Here is a 27,919-nt window from a genome sequence, read left to right on the forward strand (position 1 = left end):
AGAAACAAGAATCATGGTGTAACAGACTCCAAAATTTTGCATGTTCTGGTTTCATAGAGTAATAAATGCTTTCTCCTTCAATGAATTAAAAGGTTCGCAAAGTGTGGTTAAGGGTTCACCACACTCTAAGCTAAGGAAGACACATGGGCTAATGAACATGATCGGCTGGGGAGTACTAATGATCATAGGCGCCTTAATTGCTCGACACATGAAGCAATGGGAGCCCACTTGGTTCTATTCTCATATCGCTGTCCAGATCACTGGCTTTCTCCTAGGCTTAACTGGTATCGTTTGCGGTTTGGTTCTAGAAAACCGGACCAACGCCAGTAATGTTTCCACGCACAAAGCCCTTGGGATAGCAATACTAGTCATGGGTGGTCTCCAGGTTCATATTCCTTCACACTCAAAATTCTAGTAAACTAGGAAAAAAAACATATGATCAACATAAAAACCGGGTTTGTTTATCGGCATTACAGGTCTTAGCCTTGCTTGCTCGACCGGATAAGGAATCTAAATACAGGAAATATTGGAACTGGTATCATCACAACATAGGAAGAGCTATGATAATACATGCTATTTCTAACATCTTCTACGGTATTCATTTGGCTAAAGCTGGCACATCTTGGAACGCTGGTTACGGTTCTGCGGTTGGTATATTGGCTTTGGCTGCTATTGGATTAGAAGTTAGAAAGATATTGAACAAGTAAATTTTTATTTGAGCATCTCTCTTTTAAAATTTTACTGCTGTTATATTTGTCTTGGATAGGAGGAGAGTGTGATGTATTGAACATTTATTGACTAATTATTTGAACGATGTGTTTTCCTTCTTGCCATTTTAAAATATTAGTTTTTGCTGGTAATTTACAATAGATAAATTTAATTTATTTTTTTTCTTCTTGAAATTTAATATTTAGTTTTGTTCTAATCTGAGATCCTCGGTTTGCGACACAAAAAAATGAGATGTATTAGTGATCGAGCTAACACAACATGATAAACAAAAAAGACCTACAATTTTATAAGCTTTAATCCAACAATTCACATTGAGTTTCACCAAATATATAGTTTGCTCAACTGGTTCAGCATGTTAAATATAGAATAGAATCAGTGCTTTTACTAATGACCTCTTCTTTAAAGCTACGAACAAGACTTTCCATGTGTTACAATACATTCCCGTCTTTGTTTCATTCCAGAATATGATGATATACTAACAACACAGCATCTCTTGTGATCTCAAACCTTTCAGCTTGAAAACCAAATTTTATACAAAGACATTTACCATAAACAATTGAAATCTATTCACATCCTAAACAAGAATACAAACCCTAACCGTTTGCTGAAACATTGAGTAACAATCGAAACTGCAAAAGAGACTAGCAGTAACTCTATTGAAGACAAGACAAAACCCGTGTCTGTTTCTATCATCATTACCATTTATTTTCCCTTTCTTCCTTGATAAGAATCAAACCATCAAAATAGGCTTCTATAAAGATCCATCACGACTTCATTTGATGGGGCGGGCGAGGGAGGATGGAGTTCGCCAGCTCTTGGTTCACCTTCACCGGAAGAGGTGGCATCTGCTTCATAACCTCAGGCAAGTCATTCAAGCTGCAACACAATTAATTGTTCAATCAGAAAAACAAACAAAAGGTTTTTGAGTTTATACATTGTAATAGGAATGCTAATGACATAGGAATGATCTTATAAATATTAGGATTAAATGTATTACTCGTTCAAGATCGCCAGGATGTTGTCCCTAGCTTTGCACAAGATATTGACGTTCTCATGTATCTGCAAAGAGAACGAAAGAAAACTCTGAGAAGTGCATAATTGGATATAACAAGGATTTGCTCAAAAAGCCAACAAATCAAAAGTCCAAACAAGATGGAAGTTTGCATTTTACCTGGAAAGCTGAGAAATTAGATGAAACTTGGTTGAACATTTGAGCATTTTGTTCGAGAAGATCTCCACTCACACCACCAATAGCTGGAAAGAAGACAAGACAATCATGTTTTTTTTCTTCTAATTCAAAATCCAATCTTAGATTATTAAAGCCTCAAAAGAAATAACTAGGGATTCTTGGACAAAACCAAACCTTTATATGAAATGCCATCATCAGTGTCTAATGGCATCATTGGAGGAGGAGCGTATGAAGGACCATTCGGATGCACATTCAAATGAGATGTGGACTTGGCTGCTGAAGAATCCGTAGTTTTTTCCTGCCCAAACAGATTTGTGCATCAAGTATCTTTCTTTTATTATGTTAGCTTTACTAGTATCAAAATTGCACATAGAAAATCGAATTCCACATACTTTCTTATCTTTACTCTTCCTTAAGGAATGCTCTTCTTTCCTACGCTTTCCGTTTTCCTTTTTCTGCAAATCCATCACCAAATGACACAGAGGTAAGAAGAAGAAGAAAAAAAAACAGTCAGTACACACTCTCACGAAATGAATAAAGGCCAACGGTGAAGAAGAGTGTGTAATCAAGAACTAAGAAAAACTTACAGACATCCATCTACAACGGAGAGCAACATCTCTGACGGTTTTATCCTTCATCTTCATCGCAATCTTCGCATAACGAACAATCGTAGGCTCTGACGCGTACCTAAACATCATTTAAAAAGAACTGAACTTTAAAACATACAAAGACAGTACACGATAAGACATCTTAAAAAGACACACACACACGACAGCTAACAGTTCTAACACAACTAACGTCACAACATTCAGCACATTAGATATAAGATATAGAAAGAAGAGAGTTACTTGGCGAGCAAATCTTCTAATAACGATTGCTCATCATGAGTCCAATCAACAGAGATCCCTGGATTATGCCTCAACGCGCTTATCGTCTCTGAGTTATTATCCACTTTCGTATTATTCCCACCGTTATCCACCGATGAACCTTCTGTCGGATTCGCGCTCGCCGCCATCAATTACCCCCAAATGTCTCTCGATTACAGAAAGTCGCTTCCTTTCTTCGATGATTTGCACCGGAGAGTGACAATTCCGGGATTCAGACAGGACTTCGCCGTGATAGAGGAACAGAGAGAGAGAGAGAGAGAGAGAGATGGAAATGGAGGAGACAATCCACCGCCGCCGCCGACTAAAGCTTCCCTCGAAAAATGGAATCTTTTGTTTATTAAAAAATAATTTTTTTTTTTTTAAAGTTTTCATCTTTATCCTTTTTGGGATTTTCTTTTCTATTTTAGTTATGTTGGGGCTTTTTATGGTAAAGATCGGAACTTTAGGGGCTGATGTATAATAAACCTAAAAGAAGGAAAGTAATATATATTCTGTTTTCTTTCCTTCTCTGTTTCTGAAGTCTCTGCCTCTCTCTGTGCCCCTCTGCACGCTCGAGGTAGGCCGCGTCGGAGAGTTCTTGAATCGTCTCGGTTTATGGCAACGTATCAATCATCAGGTTAAGTTGTTTCGCAAATCTTTTGGCTTTTGAGAATCTCGGGATCCTTCTGGTTGGTTCGATGAGATGCTCTGTTTTCCCGCTTTTTTTTAAAGTTGTGGTTTTTTTTTTATCAATCTTCTTCCTATTTCTTGAATTAACTAACTTAGGGTTGTGATCAATCTAATTTGATCTCTTTTTATCTGGGTGGGTTTTTTTCGTTGTCTTGTGGCAGAAGCATCGTTTTTTTACTAGCTATATAGTTCACATTATTCAATATGTAATTGAACTTCACTTTGATGCTGCTGTTGTAAGGTGGAAGACCTCCTAAACCTCGGGAACAAGGAGGAAACAACAACAACACATCTGGTCCTAATCCTTTCAGGCCTCCTTCAAATACCACCAGCACGGCTGCTTCTGTTGAGGCTTCTGGCACAGCTAACCCTGGTGAACTAGTTTCTTCTGTGAATAGGAATCATACTGCTGGTAATATGAATCCACTGGGTAGACCTGTGCCAGCTAGACCTTGGTTGCCACAGACCTATGGCGGTATGTGTACATGTTATTTCTTTTTTTTTTTTTATTATTGAAAGGAGATAAGCTTTACTTCTTTTGTTGCGTGTGATGCAGGTTATGGTCCAAACCTAGGTATGAACTCTGGTTATGGTTTGGGTGCATATGGTTATGGGCTTGGAAGGTATGGTGGTGGTAGCATGCATAATAGAGGAGGTATGTATGGTGTTGGTGGTCTCTATGGAAGTTCAGGTATGCATGGTGGTGGGATGTACAATAGAAGTTTCGGTGGTGGTTATGGTATGGGAATGGGGATGATTCCTTATGGTGGTCAAGATCCAAACGACCCTTCTAATCAACCTCCATCTCCACCAGGCTTCTGGATATCCTTTCTCCGTGTGGTACCGTTCATGCCCCTTTATGTTTTGTAATGTTTAAGAGAAACCAAAGAAGTTGATTAAGTTTATAACATTAAAGTGTACATGTTTTGCTTGATGTTAGTTGCAAGGTGCTGTGAATTTCTTTGGGCGTGTAGCAATGCTGATAGACCAGAACACACAGGCCTTTCATATGCTCATGTCTGCTCTTCTTCAGCTATGTGATCGTGGTGGTATGTTATATGGAGAATTAGCAAGATTTGTATTGCGTTTGCTCGGGGTGAAAACAAAGCCTGGCATGATGCAGCAGCAGACACAAGGAGCTAATGGACTCCCTTTACCTCACCAGCCCCATGGAAACCAGAACTGCGTTGTTGAGGGGGCTAAACCTGCTGCACCAGTTGGTGATGGCGGTGGTTGGGACAGTGTATGGGGTAACTAAGTTGTTACTTCTTTCATTAACCAAAATCCTTCAACACTGCCTCTGAATACACCATGAGAATTAGTGAGTTGCGAATCGAAAGACCAGTCGTGTGATAAACGAGTTTAAAAGTGAAATTGCAAGTGTTTAGAGAAGTTTTTGTTGGAGTTCATATAATATTTGATTCTCTTCTTTAACTGGATTTGACACAACAAATGTTGACCGGTAGAAATATATTGATTCCTTATTACAACGTTGAATTTTATTCCAGAACTAGGGCCGACCCGCCCTACTGGCGGGATTGTATATTTCAATTTGTTATTTTTGTCTATTTTATGTTTTTGTTTACTATTTTATTTATATCTTATTTGATGTTTTATAATGTATTTTCTTATACTTATTATATTTTTATAATCTTATTAACAAAATATTGTTATATTGTTGTTTATGATATACATTTCTATTAAAAAAAAAATTGTTTGTTCGTTTGGTTTGCATTTAGAATATTTGTAAATCAATTGGTCTTCTCTACATGGTGTATAAGTATAGTGAGTATTCGCAATTTAGTATTTTGTAGTTTGTCAACTTAAACGAAATTTAGTATTTTGTAGTATATCAACTTAAACGAACTAAGGTGGAAACATCAAACTGGTTCTGAAATAAGATATATACCTATCAATCCAATTTTTTTTTAAAGATGAAACTATCTCAAACCAGATAAATGTAGTCTCGATTGGAAAGTTGTCCCAGCTCATCTAATCAAAGTGACTTGTGCATTACAAAGCTATGGAAATGCTATTAACTGTAGATTATTGCCAAATTTCTAAATATGAATTCTCTGATAAGGTTACATCCATATGATTTATGTTTTTTAATCTTGATATAATTTAAAGGTTCTAATCGGTTTTTGTTGTTTTTAGATGGATTAGCAAGGCAGATTGGAGTTTCTCAAGTGGTGGGATCCAAAATGAGAGAGAAAGAGAGTTTAAATGTAATACTCGCGCAAAATGGATTTATATATGATTTCAATAAGTTGGCTAAAATGGTCAAATACTGTAACAAACCTAACTGTGTGAACTCAGTAAATTAGCCAACCCACAAACATAGACACAAAGAATGCAAGCTGATGTGTTGGTGAGAGTTTAAATAATTTTCTTATGGCTTATTTGGGGCTAAACCCAAAGTTTTCCATATATTCTAGTTTAATTTAAATTATCTAACAATTATATTTGAGTAAAACAATTTAACTTGACAAAAAAAAGAACAACTTAGCAAAACGTGAATACTTTTGTATTATTTGTTGTCATAGTATATTTATAATTAATACATTTTTTTTTTGTTTTTAGTATCAGAAAATTTAGAAGATGGTGAGCAAGTTGAAAAAAATATTAGGATTCAAATTCCATCTGAGTTTTTTTCTTCTCTTATGTTCTGCTTTAAAGTTGGTGTTCAATTGTCTACCACTTTTGGTTATCTTCTCATTTTGTATTATATGACTGCCATTTTTCTTGTAAAATTTCTAGTATTCAATAGTAAGCCTATTTTCAAAAAATAATTTGTATAAAATTATTAAACTTCAGTTACAATAGAAAAAAAAAACGTTTTGTGGACAAAACAGAAGTATAATAAACAATCCATATGAACTTGATCACTTTATGACAATTCCAATGACTTTGTTAATGAAGAAGAATAAGCATGGATGGTGAAGATGACATTGATCGCCCGTGTTGCTGATGCGTTGCCTCTAGCTGAGTTTCCGGATTCAAACAGTGGAGGAAGATGGTTTGCTGTGCCAGTTCCCCTTTCTCCGATTGAACCAATTGTTTATCAGCTTTAGGTGCAAACCTGTCTCCTACACCAACCTAGCCTTATCTTCCTCCTGCAAATCAAATATTTGCAATGCTCACTCTTATTACTTGAAAATTTCATTAAATGGAAGAAAACTGATGAGAGAGAGAGAGAGCTGACAGTAGGGTAAGACCATTTGGAATGCGATTGCCACCCAGCTTTGAGAACAGAGATGGTGTCTCCTGGTAACTTCCCAGCTCTTCTCTTCCCCAGTGTCTCCTCTCTTATGTCTAGCTACTATCTTCTCCTTGTAACCCTTTTTCACACCAAACAAACAAACAAAGCTTCTACATTTGTTAGAAGATCATTCATGTAAAACCAAATAGACTTCAAGTATTTGGTCTTAGTCTTATAGTAGTTGATTAGTTGTGCGCATATTACCTGTTTGAGCTCATGTTTGAGTTCTTGTCTAACACGTACCATCAAGGATCTCTAGCTCTCGGTAGGAATCCAAGGACAAAAACCCAAAACGTCTGAACCCCCATCAAACATATTAGCATCGCTTCTGCTCGCATTCTTTCACCCGGAAACACTCCTATCTCACCAACAACAACACACATGGCTTAACAACCAGACAATAATCATTAAAAAAAAGAACTTGTCTTTTACTATTGACTAACCGGTTAAGCTTTGAAGAGACTGCTCAATATCCCAACAGGCCATCACAGCTTCCATTGCATGAACACGAACATGTTGTTGAAGTTGCTCTTTGAAAGAGCATAGAAGCAGCACATAATGCGCCTGTGTTTTAAAACGTATCAAAACAACATGTCTCCTACAAAAACAAATAAAAAAAGATCGCAACTCTTACAGACTCACCATGTGCGAGCGCCTATCGACCTCCCATGTGAGAGCTTGAACTGTAGGAAATGCTTTTGATATATATCTCTTCACACTCTTCGTTTCTTGTTCCATGGCTATCCATCTTGATCTGCCCATCACTTGGTTCATCAGCTCTCCGTCGCTTGTTGCTTGCTCCATCGCTCTCGGCCGCCTGCTCCGTTTGTTCGTCCGCTTGCTCCGTCAGTATGAGAGAAAGCGATAATGAGATGAAATCAAAAAAGAGATCTGCGTACACATATTTATACAGATATCAATCCAGATCAATCGAATGTCACGTAGTGGAATTAAGAGGATTAAAGACGAATATACTCATACTGTTACAAAATGAATACGGATCGGCACCTCCGCCGCCGAGGAGGAACGAAGAACACGAAGGTGTTTCGTATCAACATGTAGTAGGGTTTTACGTTGCTTACGCGGTCTCTGGGCCGAAAATCACTTCGCGAAGCAGGGCCCAATAGATGTAATCCAACACTCCGCGTTTCATTTATTGGACACGTGTCGGCACGGAATTAAATGACTTTGTGACCTGTCATCCTACGTGGCACGCCCAGGAGAGAGGAAACTGTGTTTTATATAAATAGATACGTTTTAACTTTTCAGTTTGCCTTAGGACAGAGACAGACCAACACATTGGCCTAAACTTGCAAGAATAAAATACAGTTGTGTTTGTGTATCAAAGGGACTTTAATCTGTGCATTGTAAAGCTTGTCCAAAATCCATAATTAATGACGACCCTTACCTATCATAAAACGCTTGACCCTTCAGGTTCTAGATAATGGTAGTCACTATGATTTAATTTGAGAAACTTTTTGAATGAACTGCAAATTTTGTGCTCTAAACCCGCAAGACAATGATTAGCTCCGATCTCTTAACCGGGGTATTGTTGTTAAGAGTCTTACGCTCTAACATGCAGTACACTGAACCGGTTCTGTAATTGGTTATCCACTACTGGAAGAAATACTAAATTGTGGAGCTTAATCTACTGACTTGGGTCGCGTATTAATTCGTAGTCCATAATCCATAATTCCATATTACAGAACGCAAGACAGGAATGGCTCACATATTTGTCTATCTAAACTCCAAAAATTACAGAATGAAAACATAAAAAATGCAAATTACAGAATGAAAACATAAAAATTGCGCCCACCGTGGGGCTCGAACCCATGACCACAAGGTTAAGAGCCTTGCGCTCTACCAACTGAGCTAGACGGGCTTTGATGCTGAAGAATCCAACGCCACTTTACAGAACTAGCCAAAACTAATTTCACATATTTGTCTATCTAAACTTCAAAAATTACAGGAAGAAAAAAAATCGCCCACCGTGGGGCTCGAACCCACGACCACAAGGTTAAGAGCCTTGCGCTCTACCAACTGAGCTAGACGGGCTTTGATGCTTAAGAAACCGACGTCAGTTTACAGAACTAGTCAAACTAATTCAAATTCTGTTGCAGGGACAAAGATACGTAAAACTAGTAGTAATTAACAAGCAAAGTGCATCACAACCAAATATTCCAAACAATAAAAGAATCAGATCCGTGGACATGGTTATGTTTCAAAGCAAGTTCATCAACAATATTTGTGAGGAAGAATTCAAAGGAAGCTCACAAAGTTTCGTTATCTTTGCAAATCCATTTATTAATTCTCTTTCGAGGTTTTTGCCCTAACCATTCCGAAGAATAAAACAATGATTTTGGGTAACAAACCCTAACCCTAAAATGGGCTTCTTTTTCTTCTTTTACAAGTTTTGATCACAAGGCCGCAAATCCACCAGCTTTCATCATTTTCTTAAACTCCTTGAAATCCACCATCCCATCTCCATCAACATCCACTTTGCCAATCATCCTCTTGCATTCATCTAGCGTTCTTCCTTGCTTGAGTCCCAAGGAAGCTAGCACAGATCTCAGCTCTTCCACCGTGATGAACCCATCCCTGTTCTGATCAAACACATTGAAAGCCTCTCTCATGTCTTCCTCCTCGTCTCTCTCCTCCATGATCGTCTCGAACAACCCTCCAAACTCTTCGCTGTCCACGTACCCATCACCGTTGAGATCAATCTTCTCAATCATCTGCACCAGCTCTTGCTCCGGGATATAGATTCCAAGATTCTTCAATGAATCATTCAGCTCTTGCTTGGTGATTTTTCCGTCGCCGTTCTTGTCGAACATTTGGAATATCCGGCAAAGCTCTGCTTGATCCATCTTAATATTGGATTTGTTAGTGAGAAGCTTTGAAGAGATAATGAATGAGAACAAACGTTACAAGATGAGCTGATAGAGAATAGGACAAGAGAAGGGAAGAAGGACTGGTTCTTAAAGAAAATGAGTGGTTGCCAGTTTTAGTAAATTCATAACAACTGTAATCCTGGTCTGCAGCAGTTTCTGTTGAACTTTTCTAAGAATAGCTTTTTGTCCTGTAAGAATATATGTCTATAAATAGATAAACACGGAATGTACACATGATCATAATCTCATCATCTTCAAACAGTTTTCCTTTAAGATAGTTATTTTTAGGTTAAATAAATCTTTTAAAGCTCACAGATTTATGGGTAGGATAGTTATAGAAACCGAGTTTCATTCAAATACTTATCAATTTTTTAAATGTTTGTTCAATATTTATAAGTTCTTATATGATGTATATATAAGATGTAATTTATTCTAAGTGAGTTTATATAATGGTCTGAGTTTATATAATGGTCAACTTGAACACCACGCTATTTCAAATACAAAGGAGTCAAGTTGAACCTTTTTTTGTTTTCAAAAAGAGAGAGAGAGCTTTTAAAAGGGACTCTGGCCTTGTAACACCAAGCATACTGAAACAGAGAAGGTTGATTATAGTGGTTTGTAAAAAGAATCTCCTTCCTGTTCTGACGAGGCACAATCTATATGCTAATTTGAAATGAGACTGTTCATAAAGCCCATTAGTAATTTCAGGTCCATGATCATGAGGAGATAAAACTCAATTTGACGAACCGGTTCGGTAACCCAAATTTTGGTTTGGTCTAGTTGTTTTCTTTGACTATGCCATTTGATGATTTTGTTTTTTCATTTATACCATATTGCATTCTATAAAGATGAATCTAGTGTTATTGTGAGTAAAGTAGCATAAGGAGAAAGCAAAAGTGAAATAGTTTTATTCATATCATAATAGTCCCCTGATCGGTGATCATTCGGTATATATTTGTTGCATAAACTAGTTGCTTTTAAAAACTTTTTAGAGTGAAATAAAGAACACCATAAAGTCGTTACATAAAAGCAATGTGTAATTAGGCTTTTAAGACACAAACCTAAACTACTAAGTACACCATTACTTTCGGATTGCTGCATCTCTCTCGAACCACTCAACCCTTGCCTCTAGTCTTTAGCCATCAAAACCTAAGCTAATACTCCGTCCGTTTCAATATAGATGATGTTTTAGAAGAAAAACATTGCTTCGAATTATATGAAATTATGAAGTTTTAAGATTTTAAAGTTAATTTTAACTTTATTGAAAACTATTCAACCAATTAAATTTTACGGTCTTTTTATAATTGGTTATATTATTGGTTAGCTGATTTTAATATTATATCTTTACAATACTTTTTTAAAAAAAATCTAATTTTTTTAATTTTTGTGCACTAAGATAAAATATCAAGTATTATAAAACGGAGAGAGTAATATTTTTAAGAGTAAAAATTTTGTTACAAAGTAAACGAAGTTCGATTTCCAATGAAAATTTTATTAACTTTAATATTATATGATCATTTGTATTTTTAGTCAATTTTCTAATAGTTGAATTATGCTTAGATAATAAATTAATGATGTTTATTTATATTAAAAAAAAATCTATATGCACAATCCTAAAATGACATATAATATAAAATGGAGCGAGTAAAAGTTTGAACTAATTGATCAACTTCTCGTTTATATATTTGGTTTGTTGGACAAGATGTTGAAGGAATGGTCAATATTCGGTTGATAAATTGATGTAAAAGTGATGTGATGTGTTGAATGTTCTTTGCATTTTGTTGTGTTCTAAACAGATTTTATCCTATATATATCCAAATAAGTTTCACCGGAAATTGACAATCATTTTCCCATTCACAAAATATCTAGTTGCTTTATTTTTGATAAAATGAGTTTTACAGTCCAGTAAACAGTGACATAATAAGACTTTGTCTCTAACCCTCCCCTGACCATGCAGTCGAAGTCTGTCTCCGTCTTGACTTCGGAAGAAGTCACTGTTCATCAATGAAACACTAACGTATCATCGGCGCCTTCTTAGCTATTTTGCTGAGGACGTAAGTGATTAATAGGGATTATTAGTTAAGTGTGGTGATTAAAAAGGGCTAGTTATAGTTCAAGCTGGTGAGCCACTGAAATGTTTAGGTTTTTATGTTTGTCTTCCTAGTCAAAGAGGTAACAAGACCACTTTTTAAACATCCATTGCATGATTTAAAACAGTCCCATAGCTGAAAATGCCACCAGGCTAGTTTAAGATGGCGATCAAGACCCATTACTTGGATGACCATATAACATAATCTAAATTATGAAATGTTGAGGATATATTAGTGATACATATATATAGACTCCGATCCACATACTTGAACTTCAAAAAGTCAAACTTATTGAATAGAATATGTCATGTTCCCCTACAAACATTTACTAACCAAAACGTTTGCTATCATTCTCGTTGCTCTCCTAATATTATATGCACAAGCTATGAGTTATGAGCCTCGCCTTTTAAGACACATTCAAAACTATGTTAATGAGATGGTTGAATCCTCAGGTTCTTACAAAGATATCTCTTTACAGATTTTGTCGAGTCAGATCTGGTCAATATAGGAGACCCATGTGGTCGTACATTTTGTCGGCTTCGAGTCAACTTGTCATGCAATATAATTCCGCATCCATGTCTCTCTATATATGATGCCATGTGGTACGGTCCACCTATATTCAATCATGCCTTATTAGATGGCTAATAAGAACATAAACTTGACGAAAACTCAAAAACACCTACATTTAACGACATTTCATTGGTGGGACAAAACCCACGTGGCTATTATTCACTGGTTGCTATATTGATAAATTGAGAAGCATTGCGCCATCAATAATTTGACCAAAAATAAGTAATCCACTCTGTTTCGAGCTGTCAACAAAACATGTTCTCGTCTTTTTCTTCTTGCCAATAAAACATTCTTGGTTTAGGAAATAAATCTCCTGATAATAAGAAGAAAAACGCGTAGAGACTAGAGGAGCAATGATGATTCGTGTTGTTTCTCTTCTTTGTTTCGTTTTCACCATCCCTGCCCTAGTATTCTCAGACGATGAGACTATCTATGAGATCCTCCAGGAGAACGGGTTACCGTTGGGGATATTTCCAAAAGGCGTTAAAGATTTCAGCTTCAACGGCGAAACGGGACGGTTCTCGATTTATTTGAACCAGTCTTGTGATGCTAAATACGAGACAGAGCTGCATTACGACGTGAATATTACAGGGAAGATAAGTTATGGTGAGATTAAGGACTTGTCTGGAATCTTGGCGCAAGATCTGTTCCTTTGGTTTCCGGTTAAAGGGATACGAGTCGACGTGCCGAGCTCTGGTCTCATAGTTTTTGACGTTGGCGTCGTTCGCAAGCAATACTCGTTGTCTTTGTTTGAGACGCCGAGGGATTGTGTAGCTGTTCATGGTGAAAACAAGGTAAGCAATCATGAGAATGATCTGCCTCTCACGTGGATTAATTTGTAGACTGAGTACTTTTTGAAGTTTATTGATTATTTTTTAGCAATTAGACAATAACCAAAAAAAAATATGAACATTTTAAACTTGTTGAAATCTTTTTAAAATAATATCTACAAAAATGAAGATAACTCGAATGTATGTGTGCATAGTTTTTGATGTAGAAATGTGGGTTGTTGTAGACTCACAAGTTTCAGGCTAGCCACAAAGAATGTAGTTATTATTTCATTCTTCACAATTTGGAATACATAAACACTCTTTCAGCTCTATTTTCACATTACTAAAATAATTAAACGTTTTAATTTGATCAAGAGAGGATCGGTTAGAAACATGAAATCATGAAAACATTGAAATTAGGAAATATGGTTTCTGAAATTTTTTTGAGTGATCAGATTTACTAATCAGATTGTATTCAATGTTCTTTTGCAGGTTATATCTTATGTGTTGCCATTGTATCAAGTAGATCAAACTCTCGGGAAAGATGTTGTTTAGCCAGAGTTTGAAAGGACTGATGTTATAATATGCAAGAAAGATAGACAGATGCTCTCATCAATTCTTAAAGATTTTTAACCTTTTTGGTCTCAAATCATAAGAAAAATTCAAGGTTCATTGTATACCTCCTCAATCTTAGGATTGGATTCTCATATTGCAGGACTGAACCCAGTAAAAATTTAGATAAAAGAACAATATTTGCTTGTTTTTTTAAAGATGATAAAAAAATGAATCTGTTTTTAATGAGGTGATGAATGTTTTCTTTTTGTCATTTGCTCTGTTTTTGTACTTTGGTATGTAGCAGAACAAGCTCAAATGTGATATAGAAGATGAAATCATTTCCCCTTCACCAAATAACCAATTAATGGTGACATTACAAAGCAACAAAGCTTCTAAGCTATGCTGACAATTTAGGTAATTCAGAGGATCATTAGCGTAAGATGGTGATTAAGATCCATGATTTGAATGGACATAGAAACTATAGAGTATATGATCTATTTTATAGAATTTGGACAACCGATTATGTATGCATGTAAATAAATTAGTTGTACGTACACACTTACAATGCTAATGCCGTCTATTTTTCTCTTAAACCATCTCTTATGTAAAACACAATTCCTCCTCAAATAAACATTTATATAAACTAAACTAATTAGAGATAAGTAGAGTGAAATAAGATGTAAATTTCTTGTCATGAATATGTAATTTACTTAAAATATAAATAATTGCATCGAAAATGAAAGCTAAAACGATAAACCCCAAGTTTCATGATCCATCTATTCCAACTCCAGTAGGTTATTCATGTGACCATTTTCATCGCATTATCCTACTATTATATGTACAGGTTATATATGAGCCTCACATTTTCAATACGGGAAAGAATTACTTTACCCATTACTAAAAATGAAAAAAAATCACAGGCTCTCACGAGGGTTATGGTCGAGTCAGGCCTTGTCAAAGAAGCTACGGCACAAGCCATGTGGTTAAAACATTTTTTGTCTTTATAGTTCAACTCGTGTAGACCACCAGTGGTGACGCTTAGCACATTGTCTCCGAACGAGCTATGTTGCACTGCTATTAAGACGCTTGGTCAACCTTGTATACGCATTCTTGCAAAGCGGCCATTTATCCTTCGCGTTGATGGCATCATCCCTTGGTGTAACTAATTTTCTATATTTTGTTATCAAATTTTGTAGTTACTGGTTTAACTTAAAATCACGGTTTTTAATTAGACTTAAAGGAAACTTTTCAGACATATATCATTGCAATATTGTGCCAACAACCAATACAACTTCTCTGTTAAATAAACATTGTACTACTTGTAATCTTGTCTCATTCATCATTCAGACAAGAATCTACCTAACTCAAGTCTGAAGAGCACACGGAAACAAGTAAGCGTCAGGAAAGAGAGCACTATAGAGCCAACTCAGCCAATCATCTTCTTCCACAGAAGTAAACTGATCCTTACCGAGTTAACGTTGTCGTTCTTAATAAAAATCTACAGTTTAGAAGATGAAGGGAATCCATCACTAATAAATCCAATAAACGACAAAGCTCATCTGTCTCAAACAAAAGTATCGAATTTCTATTTTCCTAGAACAAAATAAAAAATGCAAATTTTCCCAGCAAGAAACCTTTCTAAACTTCACCAGCAAGAAACTGATGGTGTTCTTTCTCCTTTTACCCGCGCTTCCTTGAAGAATTGATCCGAGTGCACCAAGAACAGCTGAAGCAAGCATCGGACTTAGATCCTCGCCGAAGATAGGAAGGAATGATGTCTCTGAAGAGATTCAAGTAAGGATCACACAGATCTCCCATGGCTGACAAAGGCTGTTTCTCTCAAGGGATACTAGGGAACCAAAGTCTGTTTCTCTGATGGCTGACAGAGTTGCAAACAGCCTTTGTCAGCCATCAGAGAAACAGCCATCTCAAAGCTGGTGTTTCTCCCCGTTGTTGATTACTTTCATTTGCAACTCATTGTTTCTCCCCTGGTGTTTGATATAAATGTTTATATCAAATAAACATTTATATAAACTAAACTAATTAGAGATAAGTAGAGTGAAATAAGATGTAAATTTCTTGTCATGAATATGTAATTTACTTAAAATATAAATAATTGCATCGAAAATGAAAGCTAAAACGATAAACCCCAAGTTTCATGATCCATCTATTCCAACTCCAGTAGGTTATTCATGTGACCATTTTCATTGCATTATCCTACTATTATATGTACAGGTTATATATGAGCCTCACATTTTCAATACGGGAAAGAATTACTTTACCCATTACTAAAAATGAAAAAAAAATCACAGGCTCTCACGAGGGTTATGGTCGAGTCAGGCCTTGTCAAAGAAGCTACGGCACAAGCCATGTGGTTAAAACATTTTTTGTCTTTATAGTTCAACTCGTGTAGACCACCAGTGGTGACGCTTAGCACATTGTCTCCGAATGAGCTATGTTGCACTACTATTAAGACGCTTGGTCAACCTTGTATACGCATTCTTGCAAAGCGGCCATTTATCCTTCGCGTTGATGGCATCATCCCTTGGTGTAACTAATTTTCTATATTTTGTTATCAAATTTTGTAGTAACTGGTTTAACTTAAAATCACGGTTTTTAATTAGACTTAAAGGAAACTTTTCAGACATATATCATTGCAATATTGTGCCAACAACCAATACAACTTCTCTGTTAAATAAACATTGTACTACTTGTAATCTTGTCTCATTCATCATTCAGACAAGAATCTACCTAACTCAAGTCTGAAGAGCACACGGAAACAAGTAAGCGTCAGGAAAGAGAGCACTATAAAGCCAACTCAGCCAATCATCTTCTTCCACAGAAGTAAACTGATCCTTACCGAGTTAACGTTGTCGTTCTTAATAAAAATCTACAGTTTAGAAGATGAAGGGAATCCATCACTAATAAATCCAATAAACGACAAAGCTCATCTGTCTCAAACAAAAGTATCGAATTTCTATTTTCCTAGAACAAAATAAAAAATGCAAATTTTCCCAGCAAGAAACCTTTCTAAACTTCACCAGCAAGAAACCGATGGTGTTCTTTCTCCTTTTACCCGCGCTTCCTTGAAGAATTGATCCGAGTGCACCAAGAACAGCTGAAGCAAGCATCGGACTTAGATCCTCGCCAAAGATAGGAAGGAATGATGTCTCTGAAGAGATTCAAGTAAGGATCACACAGATCTCCCATGGCTGACAAAGGCTGTTTCTCTCAAGGGATACTAGGGAACCAAAGTCTGTTTCTCTGATGGCTGACAGAGTTGCAAACAGCCTTTGTCAGCCATCAGAGAAACAGCCATCTCAAAGCTGGTGTTTCTCCCCGTTGTTGATTACTTTCATTTGCAACTCATTGTTCGCCCCCCCCCCCCCCCTCTTTGAGATAAGCAGATACCTGGAAGATGCATATGGGAGCATAACTGTTCTGGAGAAACAAAAGGTCTCATTTACTGGAACTAGCCGAATCAGAAAAGGATGTTTTCTCTGACAAGATGTTGTGCAAACATATGCATCTGAAGTAATGTATCATAAATTGTTGTAAGAGAGGATGGTGATGGCATTGAATCTGGATTACTGGATTAGTGCTAAAGGATTAGATGAGAAGGGTCGTTGGACACGGATGCGAGTTGCTAAAGTCAGCTTTTTGATATGTCCGTTTTTTTTTTTTTTTCTTTGGCTCAGCTCACTTTCAATCCTCTCTCAAGTACACGACAGTTATGGTAAGAACAATGAGAACTCATCCTTTTTACTCTGTTCTGAAACAACTCTTATGCAAGACTTTTTTTTGTGTGGTTTGCAAGTCAAATCCTCCTATATATTAATTGAGAAATCATTTAAGTGACTTTTACTTATGTTTCACTCATAGGTTAAGTTTTAAAAAGTCATCCGATATATTAATTGAAAAGTCATTTAAGTGATTTTTGCTTATGTGTCGTCCATAGGTGAAGTTTCAAAAAATTATTATCATTTGATTGGCTGATAATTTTATTAATTATTTATTTTATTCAGATCTAAAAATAAAAAGAAATTCTGGAACTCATTAATACAAATTACCATATAATACATGTAATATTACAAATAATAGTTTATGGTAACTAATTGTAGAATTATAGAAATAATAAATAATATGTCATCAATTTGTTTATTTTATCAACTTTTTTATTATTTATAACTTTTATAAAATTAAATATAATGGTTGAGTACTTTTATACAAAGAATTATATTTCTAAAGGTACACAACCGTTATATTTATTTTATATATTGCTTAAATTAGTGGACTAACCACTATGAAATCTCTATTCTTTTGGATAAACGAAAACAATAAATGTTCCAAACCTCATTGAACATTATCCTATGTTAGTGTACAATTCATATATTTATTATGTCAGTGCTCGATGAAACGGAAACAACAAAGCTTTTAAACTCTTTGAACATCATCTTATGTCAGTGCTCGATGAAACTATACACTAAAACAAGATTTTCATATTTTTGATTTTTTTTTCAAAATCCGTGGGTTAACCCCTTCAAAAATATTAAGATTTCGGTAAATGCTCTATATACTTAAGTTTATACTCTTCACTTTTGTTTAAAAATTTCAAACCACATTCTACATTTGAATTAATGTATTCTAAAATATATTTCATGGTATATAGGAATCATTCTAATTTTTTAATATTTAGTTTGGTATAATTTCATATACTATCTAGATTAGTGGAAGTAGCATTATAAAATTTTCATTATCTAGAGAAATGGATACAACAGTGGTTCTAAACTCTTTAACCATCATCTTATGTCAGTGATCGATGAAACTATACACTAAAACAATATTTTCATTTTTTTGAAATTTTTCAAAATCCGTGGGTTAACCTTTTCAAAAATACTGAGATTTCAGTAAATGTTTTATATACTAAATTTTATACTCTTCACTTAGATTTAAAATTTCAAACCACATTCTACATTTGAATTAATGTACTATATTTCATGGTATATAGGAACCATTCTAATTTTTTAATATTTATTTTGGTAAAATTTTATATACTACATAGATTAGTAGAATTAGCATTATAAATCTTCGTTATCTAGAGAAACGGACACAACTGAGGTTCTAAACTCTTTGACCATCATCTTATGTCAGTGCCGGATGAAACTATACACTAAAACAAGATTTTCATATTTTTGAAATTTTTTCAAAATCTGTGGGTTAACCCCTTCAAAAATATTGAGATTTCGGTAGATGCTCTATATACTGAAGTTTATACTCTTTACTTTAGTTTAAAAATTTCAAATCACATTCTACATTTTAATTAATGTATTCTAAACTATCTTTAATGTTATATAGGAATCAATATAATTTTTTAATATTTAGTTTGGTAAAATTTCATATATTGCCTAGATTATGGAATTACCATTATAAAATCTTCATTATCTAGAGAAACGGAGACAACAAAGCTTCTAAACTCTTTGAACATCATCTTATGTCAGTGCTCGATGAAACTATACACTAAAACAAGATTTTCATATTTTTGAAATTTTTTCAAAATCCGTGGTTAACCCCTTCAAAAATATTGAGATTTCGGTAAATGCTCCATATACTTAAGTTTATACTCTTTACTTTAGTTTAAAATTTTCAAACCACATTCTACATTTGAATTAATGTATTCTAAACTAACTTTCATGGTATATAGGAATTATTCTAATTTTTTAATATTTAGTTTTGTAAAATTTCATATACTGCATATATTATGGAATTACCGTTATAAAATCTTCATTATCTAGAGAAATGGAGACAACAAAGTTTCTAAACTCTTTGACCATCATATTATCTTAGCGCTCGATGAAACTATACACTAAAGGTTCATTTTCATATTTTTGAATTTTTTTCAAAATCCGTGGGTTAACCCTTTCAAAAATATTAAGATTTCAGTAAATGCTCTATATACTGAAGTTTATACTCTTCACTTTAGTTTAAAAATTTCAAACCACATTATAAATTTGAATTAATATATTCTAATATAACTTTCATGGTATATAGGAATCATTCTAATTTTTTAATATATAGTTTTGTAAAATTCCATATACTGCCTAAATTAGTGGAATTAACATTATAAAATCTTCATTATCTAGAGAAACAGACACAACATAGGTTCTAAAATCTTTGACCATCATCTTATGTCAGTGCTCGATGAAACTATACAGAAAAATAATATTTTCATATTATTGAATTTTTTTTCAAAATCTGTGGGTTAACTAACCCCTTCAAAAATATTGAGATTTCGGTAAATGCTCTATATACTGGAGTTATACTCTTCACTTTAGCTTAAAAATTTCAAACCACATTCTACTTTGAATCATTGTATTCTAAACTATCTTTCATGGTATATAGGAATCATTCTAATTTTGTAATATTTAATTTAGTAAAATTTCATATACTGCCTAGATTAGTAGAATTAGCATTATAAAATCTTCATTATCTAGAGAAACAGACACAACAGAGTTTTTAAACTCTTTGAACATCATCTTATGTTAGTGCTCGATGATACTATACACTAAAACAAGATTTTCATATTTTAAAATTTTTTTAAAATATGTGGGTTAACCCCTTCAAAAATATTGAGATTTTGGTAAATGCTCTATTAACTGAGGTTTATACTCTTTTACTTTTGTTTAAAAATTTCAAACTACATTCTACATTTGAATTAATGTATTATTAAATATATTTCATGGTATATAGGAATCATTCTAATTTTTTAATATTTAGTTTGGTATAATTTCATATACTGTCTAGATTAGTAAGAATTAGCATTATAAAATCTTCATTATCTAGAGAAACGGACACAACTGAGGTTCTAAATTCTTTGACCATCATCTTATGTCAGTGCTCGATGAAACTATACACTAAAATAAGATTTTCATATTTTTGAATTTTTTTCAAAATCCGTGGGTTAACTCCTTCAAAAATATTGAGATTTCGGTAGATGTTTTATATACTGAAATTTATACTCTTTACTTTAGTTTAAAAATTTCAAACCACATTCTACATTTTAATTAATGTATTATAAACTATATTTTATGGTATATAGGAATCATTATAATTATTTAATATTTAGTTTGGTAAAATTTCATATACTGCCTAGATTAGTAGAATTAGCATTATAAAATCTTTATTATCTTGAGAAACAGACACAACAGAGGTTCTAAACTCTTTGAACATCATCTTATGTCAGTGATCGATGAAACTATACATAAAAACAAGATTTTCATATTTTTGAATTTTTTCAAAATCCGTGGGTTAACCCCTTCAAAAATATTGAGATTTCGGTAAATGCTCTATATACTGAAGTTTATACTCTTCACTTTTGTTTAAAATTTTCAAACGACATTCTACATTTGAATTAATGTATTCTAAACTATATTTCATGGTACATAGGAATCACTCTAATTTTTTTAATATTTAGTTTGGTATAATTTCATATACTACCTAGATTAGTGGAATTAGCATTATAAATTTTTCATTATCTAGAGAAATGGAGACAACTGAGGTTCTAACCTCTTTGACCATCATATTATGTCAGTCCTCGATGAAACTATACACTAAAACAATGTTTTCATATTTTTGAAATTTTTCAAAATCTGTGGGTTAACTAACCCTTTCAAAAATATTGAGATTTCGGTAAATATTTTATATACTGAAGTTTATACTCTTCACTTAGATTTAAAATTTCAAACCACATTCTACATTTGAATTAATGTATTCTAAACTATATTTCATGGTATATAGGAACCATTCTAATTTTTTAATATTTATTTTGGTAAAATTGCATATACTGCATAGATTAGTGGAATTAGCATTATAAAATCTTCATTATCTAGAGAAACTGACACAACTGAGGTTCTAAACATTTTGAACAAAAAAAAAATCTTATGTCAGTGCTCGATCAAACTATACACTAAAACAAAATTTTCATATTTTTGAAATTTTTTCAAAATAAGTGGGTTAACCCCTTCTAAAATATTGAGATTTTGGTAGATACTCTATATACTAAAGTTTATACTCTTTACTTTAGTTTAAAAATTTCAAACAACATTCTACATTTTAATTAATGTATTCCAAACTATCTTTCATGGTATATAGGAATCAATGTAATTTTTTAATATTTAGTTTGGTAAAATTTCATATACTGCATAGATTATGGAATTACCATTATAGAATCTTCATTATCTAGAGAAACGGACACAACTGAGGTTCTAAACTCTTTGATCATCATCTTATGTCAGTGATCGATGAAACTATATACAAAAACAAGATTTTCATATTTTTGAATTTTTTTTCCAAATCCGTGTGTTAACCCCTTCAAAAGTATTGAGATTTCGGTAGATGCTCTATATACTGAAGTTTATACTCTTCACTCTAGTTAAAAAAATTAAAACCACATTCTACATTTGAATCAGTGTATTTCAAACTATCTTTCATGGTATATAGGAATCATTCTAATTTTTTAATATTCAGTTTAGTAAAATTTCATATACTGCCTAGATTAGTGGAATTAGCTTATAAAATCTTCATTATTTAGAGAAACTCACACAACAGAGGTTCTAAACTCTTTGACCATCATCTTATGTCAGTGCTCGATGAAACTATACACTAAAACAATATTTTTATATTTTTGATTTTTTTTCAAAATCTGTGGGTTAGCCCGTTAAAAAATATTGAGATTTTGGTATGTGCTCTATATACTGAGGCTTATACTCTTCACTTTAGTTTAAAATTTTCAAATTACATTCTACATTTGAATTAATGTATTCTAAACTGTATTTCATGATATATAGGAATCATTCTAATTTTAAAATATTTAGTTTGGTAAAGTTTCAGATACTGCATATATTAGTGGAATTAGCATTATAAAATCTTCATTATCTAGAGAAACCACAACTAGGGTTCTAAACTCTTTGACCATCATCTTATATCAGTGCTCGATTAAATTTTACAATAAAACAAGATTTTCATATTTTTGAAATTTTTTCAAAATCCGTGGGTTAACCTCTTCAAAAATATTGAGATTTCGGTAATTGCTCTATATACTGAAGTTTATACTCTTCACTTTACACATTTTACATTTGAATTAATGTATTCTTAAATATCTTTCATGGTATATAGGAATCATTCTAATTTTTTAATATTTAATTGGTAAAATTTCATATACTGCCTAGATTAGTGGAATTAGCTTATAAAATCTTCATTATTTAGAGAAACTGACACAACAGAGGTTCTAAACTCTTTGACCATCATCTTATGTTAATGCTCGATGAAACTATACACTAAAACAATATTTTTGATTTTTTTTCAAAATCTGTGGGTTAGCTATGGTTTTTAACTATGCCCGTTAAAAAATATTGAGATTTTGGTATGTGCTCTATATACTGAGGTTTATACTCTTCACTTTAGCTTAAAATTTTCAAACTACATTCTACATTTGAATTAATGTATTCTAAACTGTATTTCATGGTATATAGGAATCATTCTAATTTTTAAATATTTAGTTTGGTAAAGTTTCATATACTGCATATATTAGTGGAATTAGCATTATAAAATCTTCATTATCTAGAGAAACCACAACTAGGGTTCTAAACTCTTTGACCATCATCTTATGTCAGTGCTAGATGAAACTATACACTAAAACAAGATTTTCATATTTTTGATTTTTTTTCAAAATACGTGGGTTCCCTTCAAAAATATTGAGATTTCGGTAGATGCTCTATATACTGAAGTTTATACTCTTCACTTTAGTTTAAAATTTTTAAACCACATTCTACATTTGAATTAATGTATTCTAAACTATCTTTCATGGTATATAGGAATCATTCTAATTTTTAATATATAGTTTTGTAAAAATTTCATATACTACCTAGATTTGTGGAATTAGCACTATAAAATCTTCATTATCTAGAGAAACGGAGACAAAAAAGTTTCTAAACTCTTTGAACATCATCTTATGTCAGTGATCGATGAAACTATACACTAAACAATATTTTTGGAATTTTTGAAATTTTTCAAAATCGTGTGTTAAACCCTTCAAAAAATTTGAGATTTCGGTAGATGCTCTATATACTGAAGTTTATACTCTTTACTTTAGTTTGAAAATTTCAAACCACATTCTACATTTTAACTAATGTATTCTAAACTATCTTTCATGGTAAATAGGATTCATTCTAATTTTTTAATATTTAGTTTGGTAAAATTTCATATACTGCATAGATTATGGAAAGACCAATATAAAATCTTCATTATCTAGAGAAACGGACACAACTGAGGTTCTAAACTCTTTGATCATCATCTTATTTCAGTGCTCGATGAAACTATACATTAAAACAAGATTTTCATATTTTGAAAATTTTTCAAAATCTGTAAGTTAACCTCTTCAAATATAGTGAGATTTTGGTAAACGCTCTATATACTGAAGTTTATACTCTTCACATTAGTTTAAAAATTTCAAACCGCATTCTACATTTTTTTTATAACGTTAATCTGTTATGTTGGCCCTCGTTACATTAGTCTGCTACCAATGTATTTAGCCTTTGGGCTTCCTAAATGACATGCAATTGTCGACAAAAATAAAAAGACTTGAAGTACCAGTTAGCACAACCAATTCCTTCCTGTCCATATTCGTTTTTGAGCCTAATTCTGGTAAGCCCAACTCAATGCCAAATGCCTTTACATAGTTCATCATCTGTGTAATTTCTTAAAGTCGAATTAAAAGCAAGCAGTTATGAATCGAATTAATCCTATCCGTAACTATCACGTGTAAGAAGTAATTAATAACATTACCTACACCTTAATATTACCAATGCCAATGGTTAACACCCTATAAGTTAAGAGTCTTGAGGATGTTACTAGATTTAGTTAAGACCAAAAAACATTTTGAACTGGTGATTTCTCCGAAAAGTGTAAAAGAGTTACCTTAAAAATAACTTTGACCAATAATCACAATTAATTAGCATCTCAAAACGTAATCAATGATGAGTAAAGGGTTTTATTGACTAGAAGCCCCCCGCCAATCACGCAGCTTGTCTGTCACCACTTTACCACTTATCAAAGCTTCCCAAGCTGTCTGTAAATTCTCTCCACAATCCACAATCCACAACCCACAATCCCTTCCAAAGAAGATGGGTAAGGAAGACAACCAAGGAGAAGAGTACCTCTTCAAGATTGTCCTAATCGGCGACTCCGCGGTCGGAAAATCGAACCTCCTGTCTCGATTCTCGCGAGACGAGTTCGACACGAACTCGAAGGCGACAATCGGGGTGGAGTTCCAGACGCAGCTGGTGGAGATCGAAGGGAAAGAAGTGAAAGCTCAGATCTGGGACACTGCCGGTCAGGAGAGGTTTAGGGCCGTCACTTCTGCTTATTACAGAGGTGCTTTCGGTGCTCTCATTGTCTACGACATCACCAGAAGCTCCACTTTCGAGAGCGTTAAGCGTTGGCTTCAGGAACTCAACAGTAAAAGTCCCTTCCTTTCCTTGTCCTTTTTCTCTCTATTACTAGAACAGAACATAATGATTTATGTTCTAAAAATGGCTAATTAAAATGCTCAATAAGAAAATTATTAATTAGTGACACACTTAAATCGATTTTTTAAATGTCTAGACGATTTTTTTTTCTCAAGAAAAAATTGTTTAGATTCGATTTACAGATTTTTTAGAACCTGAAAATGATGTTTGGTTTTGTTCTGTGTGTTGTGTTTGGACCAAGTTTGTGAATCCTAATATTTTTTTTTGTTGTTATTGTAAGCTCATTGTGACACAGCAGTGGCACAAATGCTAGTTGGGAACAAGTGTGATTTGGAGGATATAAGAGCTGTGAGTGTGGAAGAAGGGAAGGCTCTCGCAGAGGAAGAAGGATTGTTCTTCATGGAGACATCTGCTCTCGACGCTACGAACGTTGACAAGGCCTTTGAGATTGTTATCAGAGAGATCTTCAGTAATGTTAGCCGTAAACTTCTCAACTCTGATGCTTACAAGGCTCAGCTTTCGGTTAACCGTGTCAGTCTTGTTAACAACAGTGATGGCGCCCAGAGCTCTTCTTGTTGCTCCCGATGATTTAAAAATCAATTTCTTTTGCATGTTCTTGTTTGTTTTTATCAGAGAAAAAACATAATTAAGGTTATATTTATCAGTTCGGACTTATACAAGACTTGCAATATGTTGTTTTTTGTTGGCATTTATCTTCCGAGTGATTAAGACTAAATGGCCTCACTGGTGAAATCATTAATTTGAAGTCCGGACTTTAAATGACTCGCAATATGTTTTGTGTTGACATTTATCTGTCGAGTGATTAGACCAAATGTACTCACTGGTGAAAAACCAAGAACAGACACCCCCAAAATTGATTGTATCTTGGTACCAACGGTTAAACCACTCGAGTTAGAGGGTTATATGAAAAACTCAAACACCTGCGTAAGTAGGAAAGCTAGGAGAGTAAAGAATACATGAAAGCAAGCTTCCTAAATTTGAATGGACAATCTGAGTGGCAGAGTATGGGCCTCCATCGCCAAAAAAATGTTAAAATAGTCTTATAAATAATGGGCTTGGTAAGCTGATATTGGTATTGGGCTTTATGCCCATATATTTTGTGTGACTTTCTTTAGTTGTTAACTTGTTAATAATATCAGATTACAAAAAAAAAGATCTTGCAGAAATATCTAAACGAGCGAATCTACAGAAACATTCCATTACCAAGTACGGCTACAAAAACAGGTAAGATGATACTAGTAATAGTGCTTGGTGGTCCCATACAGTCAAATAATAACTCAGAACAATGCTATAGCTAGAAAAGAGGTAAATGATTCTACTAAAAATGGTAATCAGTACACTATATGGTGGCTTGCATTATTGCTAGTAAAAGGAGATTTTCAGAAAATAAATATAGTCCCCAACAAAACCAAAACTCCCAAATTAACCCCAAAATTTACGTTCGTCGTCATCCACCCCGCATTCCCCGGAGTTTTTGAGCCACCACCACCAGCGCCGGTCGTACCGGTCAAATTCAGCACGGCTCTAGAGTTCAAATTCGGCGGACTAAAAGGATGCACTCCAACACGACCATTCGTCACATTGCCACCGACCTGCCACACCTGATTCACACTCCCAGCTCCCGCCGGAACCTTCACCGTCGCGAAAATCGCGATCCTACCGCCGTGCAAAGATTCGGCGCGCAGGTTCCAGAAGTCGAAGGCGAGCCTCCCTTCGGTGAGATTGTATCCGCTGATGTTGTACGTCTTCACGACGGGAGGCGCGCCCGGTCCGGATCCGTAGGCGAGGAAGGCCTGTGAGCCGCTCATCGTGGTCGCCGCGGGGTTGATGGCCCAGGCGATCCAGCCGTCGGAGCGAGACGGAGTTGCGACGAAGGCGACGGAGAGAGATGAGTTGGTGGCGTTGTAAGTGTAGTGGAGGTAGGACTCGAGTTCGGGGAGGTCTAGGCATGTCTGGAACGGAGTTTTCTCGGCGGAGAGTACGTTCTGTGTGGAGCATGTTTGTGAAGTCGCCGGTGAAATAAGAGAGGAGAAGCAAGCAACGGCTAGGATGAAAAGAAGAGAAGAATGAGGAGCCATGGTTGATTAGGACACCTTGACATGTAACACGTTTGTTTATATTGACGGTAATAAAGTGACAAGACCGCTAGGATGATGCCACGTGTTGCGTTTGCTGCTAAATAAGAAAGTCAGTGATGTTTTGTTTGGGGAAGGAAGGATTTTGGGCAGAGCATGCGGAGAGTGTGTGGTTCTTTCGGAAGTTGAGGCTACAAGTGGCGTCTCTGGTATCTCACAGAATTAATGTTACTGTTAATGAATTCATTATATAACCAAAATTCAATTTTCAAACCATTTATAAATTAACACTTTTCAGAAAATTTATCTTAAAAAAACTCTTCCAAGTTTTCATTTGGGTAGGTTTAAACGAAAGATGGAGAAGAAGACATAAATATAAAGTTTGCTTAGTGCTTACATAAGGCTTACATAAGCATTGTTGCATACATGACGTTTATAGTACAACCCGAATTTGTTTCTACATGTAGTTCACTTGGTCTATGGGAAATATAAATATCGGCCTCCTATTTGTAGTATTGTATAATTAAGTCTATAGACACACGAAATAGAATATGCTTAAATATTTAAATAATTTATACCATATAGCTTTATACTACGTGTGGAAATATTTTAAATCTTACCGAATCATGTAAGTGAACGTTACAGATGTTTTGAACTGAGTATCGCGGTCTACAACGTCTACTTCAGCA

The 27,919-nt window shown here is 34.3% G+C and overlaps 7 protein-coding genes and 3 non-coding genes across 10 annotated transcripts in view; 4 read left to right on the forward strand and 6 right to left on the reverse strand.

Annotated features, from left to right (window-relative positions):
• LOC130496146 (cytochrome b561 and DOMON domain-containing protein At3g07570-like) overlaps positions 1 to 833 on the forward strand; it is a 2,313-nt gene extending 1,480 nt beyond the window's left edge. The window contains exons 3-4 of the mRNA XM_056987977.1: positions 93 to 385; positions 477 to 833. Of these exons, the coding sequence (XP_056843957.1) occupies positions 93 to 385; positions 477 to 707 (524 nt within the window). The 3' untranslated portion in view covers positions 708 to 833. The remainder of the gene's footprint in view (positions 1 to 92; positions 386 to 476) is intronic.
• Positions 834 to 1,155: 322 nt separating this feature from the next.
• LOC130497095 (uncharacterized) lies at positions 1,156 to 3,130 on the reverse strand. Its single transcript, XM_056990029.1, has 7 exons — positions 2,767 to 3,130; positions 2,506 to 2,605; positions 2,311 to 2,373; positions 2,093 to 2,216; positions 1,901 to 1,983; positions 1,727 to 1,788; positions 1,156 to 1,605 (listed from the first exon to the last, which is right to left on the reverse strand). The coding sequence occupies exons 1-7, from the start codon at positions 2,931 to 2,933 to the stop codon at positions 1,494 to 1,496; spliced, it is 711 nt and encodes a 236-aa protein (XP_056846009.1). The 5' UTR covers positions 2,934 to 3,130; the 3' UTR covers positions 1,156 to 1,493.
• A 174-nt stretch (positions 3,131 to 3,304) lies between these two features.
• Positions 3,305 to 4,856, forward strand: LOC108807530 (peroxisomal membrane protein 13). Its single transcript, XM_056987108.1, has 4 exons — positions 3,305 to 3,421; positions 3,716 to 3,949; positions 4,031 to 4,314; positions 4,415 to 4,856. Exons 1-4 carry the CDS (start codon positions 3,400 to 3,402, stop codon positions 4,730 to 4,732), a joined length of 858 nt encoding a protein of 285 aa, XP_056843088.1. The 5' UTR covers positions 3,305 to 3,399; the 3' UTR covers positions 4,733 to 4,856.
• A 1,396-nt stretch (positions 4,857 to 6,252) lies between these two features.
• LOC108811364 (homeobox protein knotted-1-like 3) lies at positions 6,253 to 7,849 on the reverse strand. The gene is made up of 6 exons (XR_008935542.1): positions 7,718 to 7,849; positions 7,379 to 7,627; positions 7,180 to 7,300; positions 6,941 to 7,094; positions 6,680 to 6,815; positions 6,253 to 6,590 (listed from the first exon to the last, which is right to left on the reverse strand). It is a non-coding gene; the product is annotated as a homeobox protein knotted-1-like 3 (transcript).
• Positions 7,850 to 8,545: 696 nt separating this feature from the next.
• Positions 8,546 to 8,618, reverse strand: TRNAK-CUU (transfer RNA lysine (anticodon CUU)). Its single transcript has one exon. It is a non-coding gene; the product is annotated as a tRNA-Lys (tRNA).
• Positions 8,619 to 8,718: 100 nt separating this feature from the next.
• On the reverse strand, positions 8,719 to 8,791 carry TRNAK-CUU (transfer RNA lysine (anticodon CUU)). The gene has a single exon. It is a non-coding gene; the product is annotated as a tRNA-Lys (tRNA).
• Positions 8,792 to 8,897: 106 nt separating this feature from the next.
• Positions 8,898 to 9,678, reverse strand: LOC108811362 (calmodulin-like protein 3). Its single transcript, XM_018583410.1, has one exon. It carries the CDS (start codon positions 9,601 to 9,603, stop codon positions 9,154 to 9,156), a length of 450 nt encoding a protein of 149 aa, XP_018438912.1. The 5' UTR covers positions 9,604 to 9,678; the 3' UTR covers positions 8,898 to 9,153.
• Positions 9,679 to 12,504: 2,826 nt separating this feature from the next.
• On the forward strand, positions 12,505 to 13,855 carry LOC108811360 (uncharacterized). Its single transcript, XM_018583408.2, has 2 exons — positions 12,505 to 13,081; positions 13,550 to 13,855. Exons 1-2 carry the CDS (start codon positions 12,641 to 12,643, stop codon positions 13,610 to 13,612), a joined length of 504 nt encoding a protein of 167 aa, XP_018438910.1. The 5' UTR covers positions 12,505 to 12,640; the 3' UTR covers positions 13,613 to 13,855.
• Positions 13,856 to 24,669: 10,814 nt separating this feature from the next.
• On the forward strand, positions 24,670 to 25,843 carry LOC108813264 (ras-related protein RABA5b). Its single transcript, XM_018585777.2, has 2 exons — positions 24,670 to 25,123; positions 25,415 to 25,843. Exons 1-2 carry the CDS (start codon positions 24,790 to 24,792, stop codon positions 25,720 to 25,722), a joined length of 642 nt encoding a protein of 213 aa, XP_018441279.1. The 5' UTR covers positions 24,670 to 24,789; the 3' UTR covers positions 25,723 to 25,843.
• Positions 25,844 to 26,446: 603 nt separating this feature from the next.
• On the reverse strand, positions 26,447 to 27,282 carry LOC130496965 (auxin-induced in root cultures protein 12-like). The gene has a single exon (XM_056989728.1). The coding sequence runs from the start codon at positions 27,231 to 27,233 to the stop codon at positions 26,535 to 26,537; it is 699 nt and encodes a 232-aa protein (XP_056845708.1). The 5' UTR covers positions 27,234 to 27,282; the 3' UTR covers positions 26,447 to 26,534.
• Between the last annotated feature and the right edge of the window lie 637 nt (positions 27,283 to 27,919).

Source organism: Raphanus sativus, chromosome 6 (genome assembly GCF_000801105.2).
Source record: "Raphanus sativus cultivar WK10039 chromosome 6, ASM80110v3, whole genome shotgun sequence".
Lineage (NCBI taxonomy): Eukaryota > Viridiplantae > Streptophyta > Magnoliopsida > Brassicales > Brassicaceae > Raphanus > Raphanus sativus.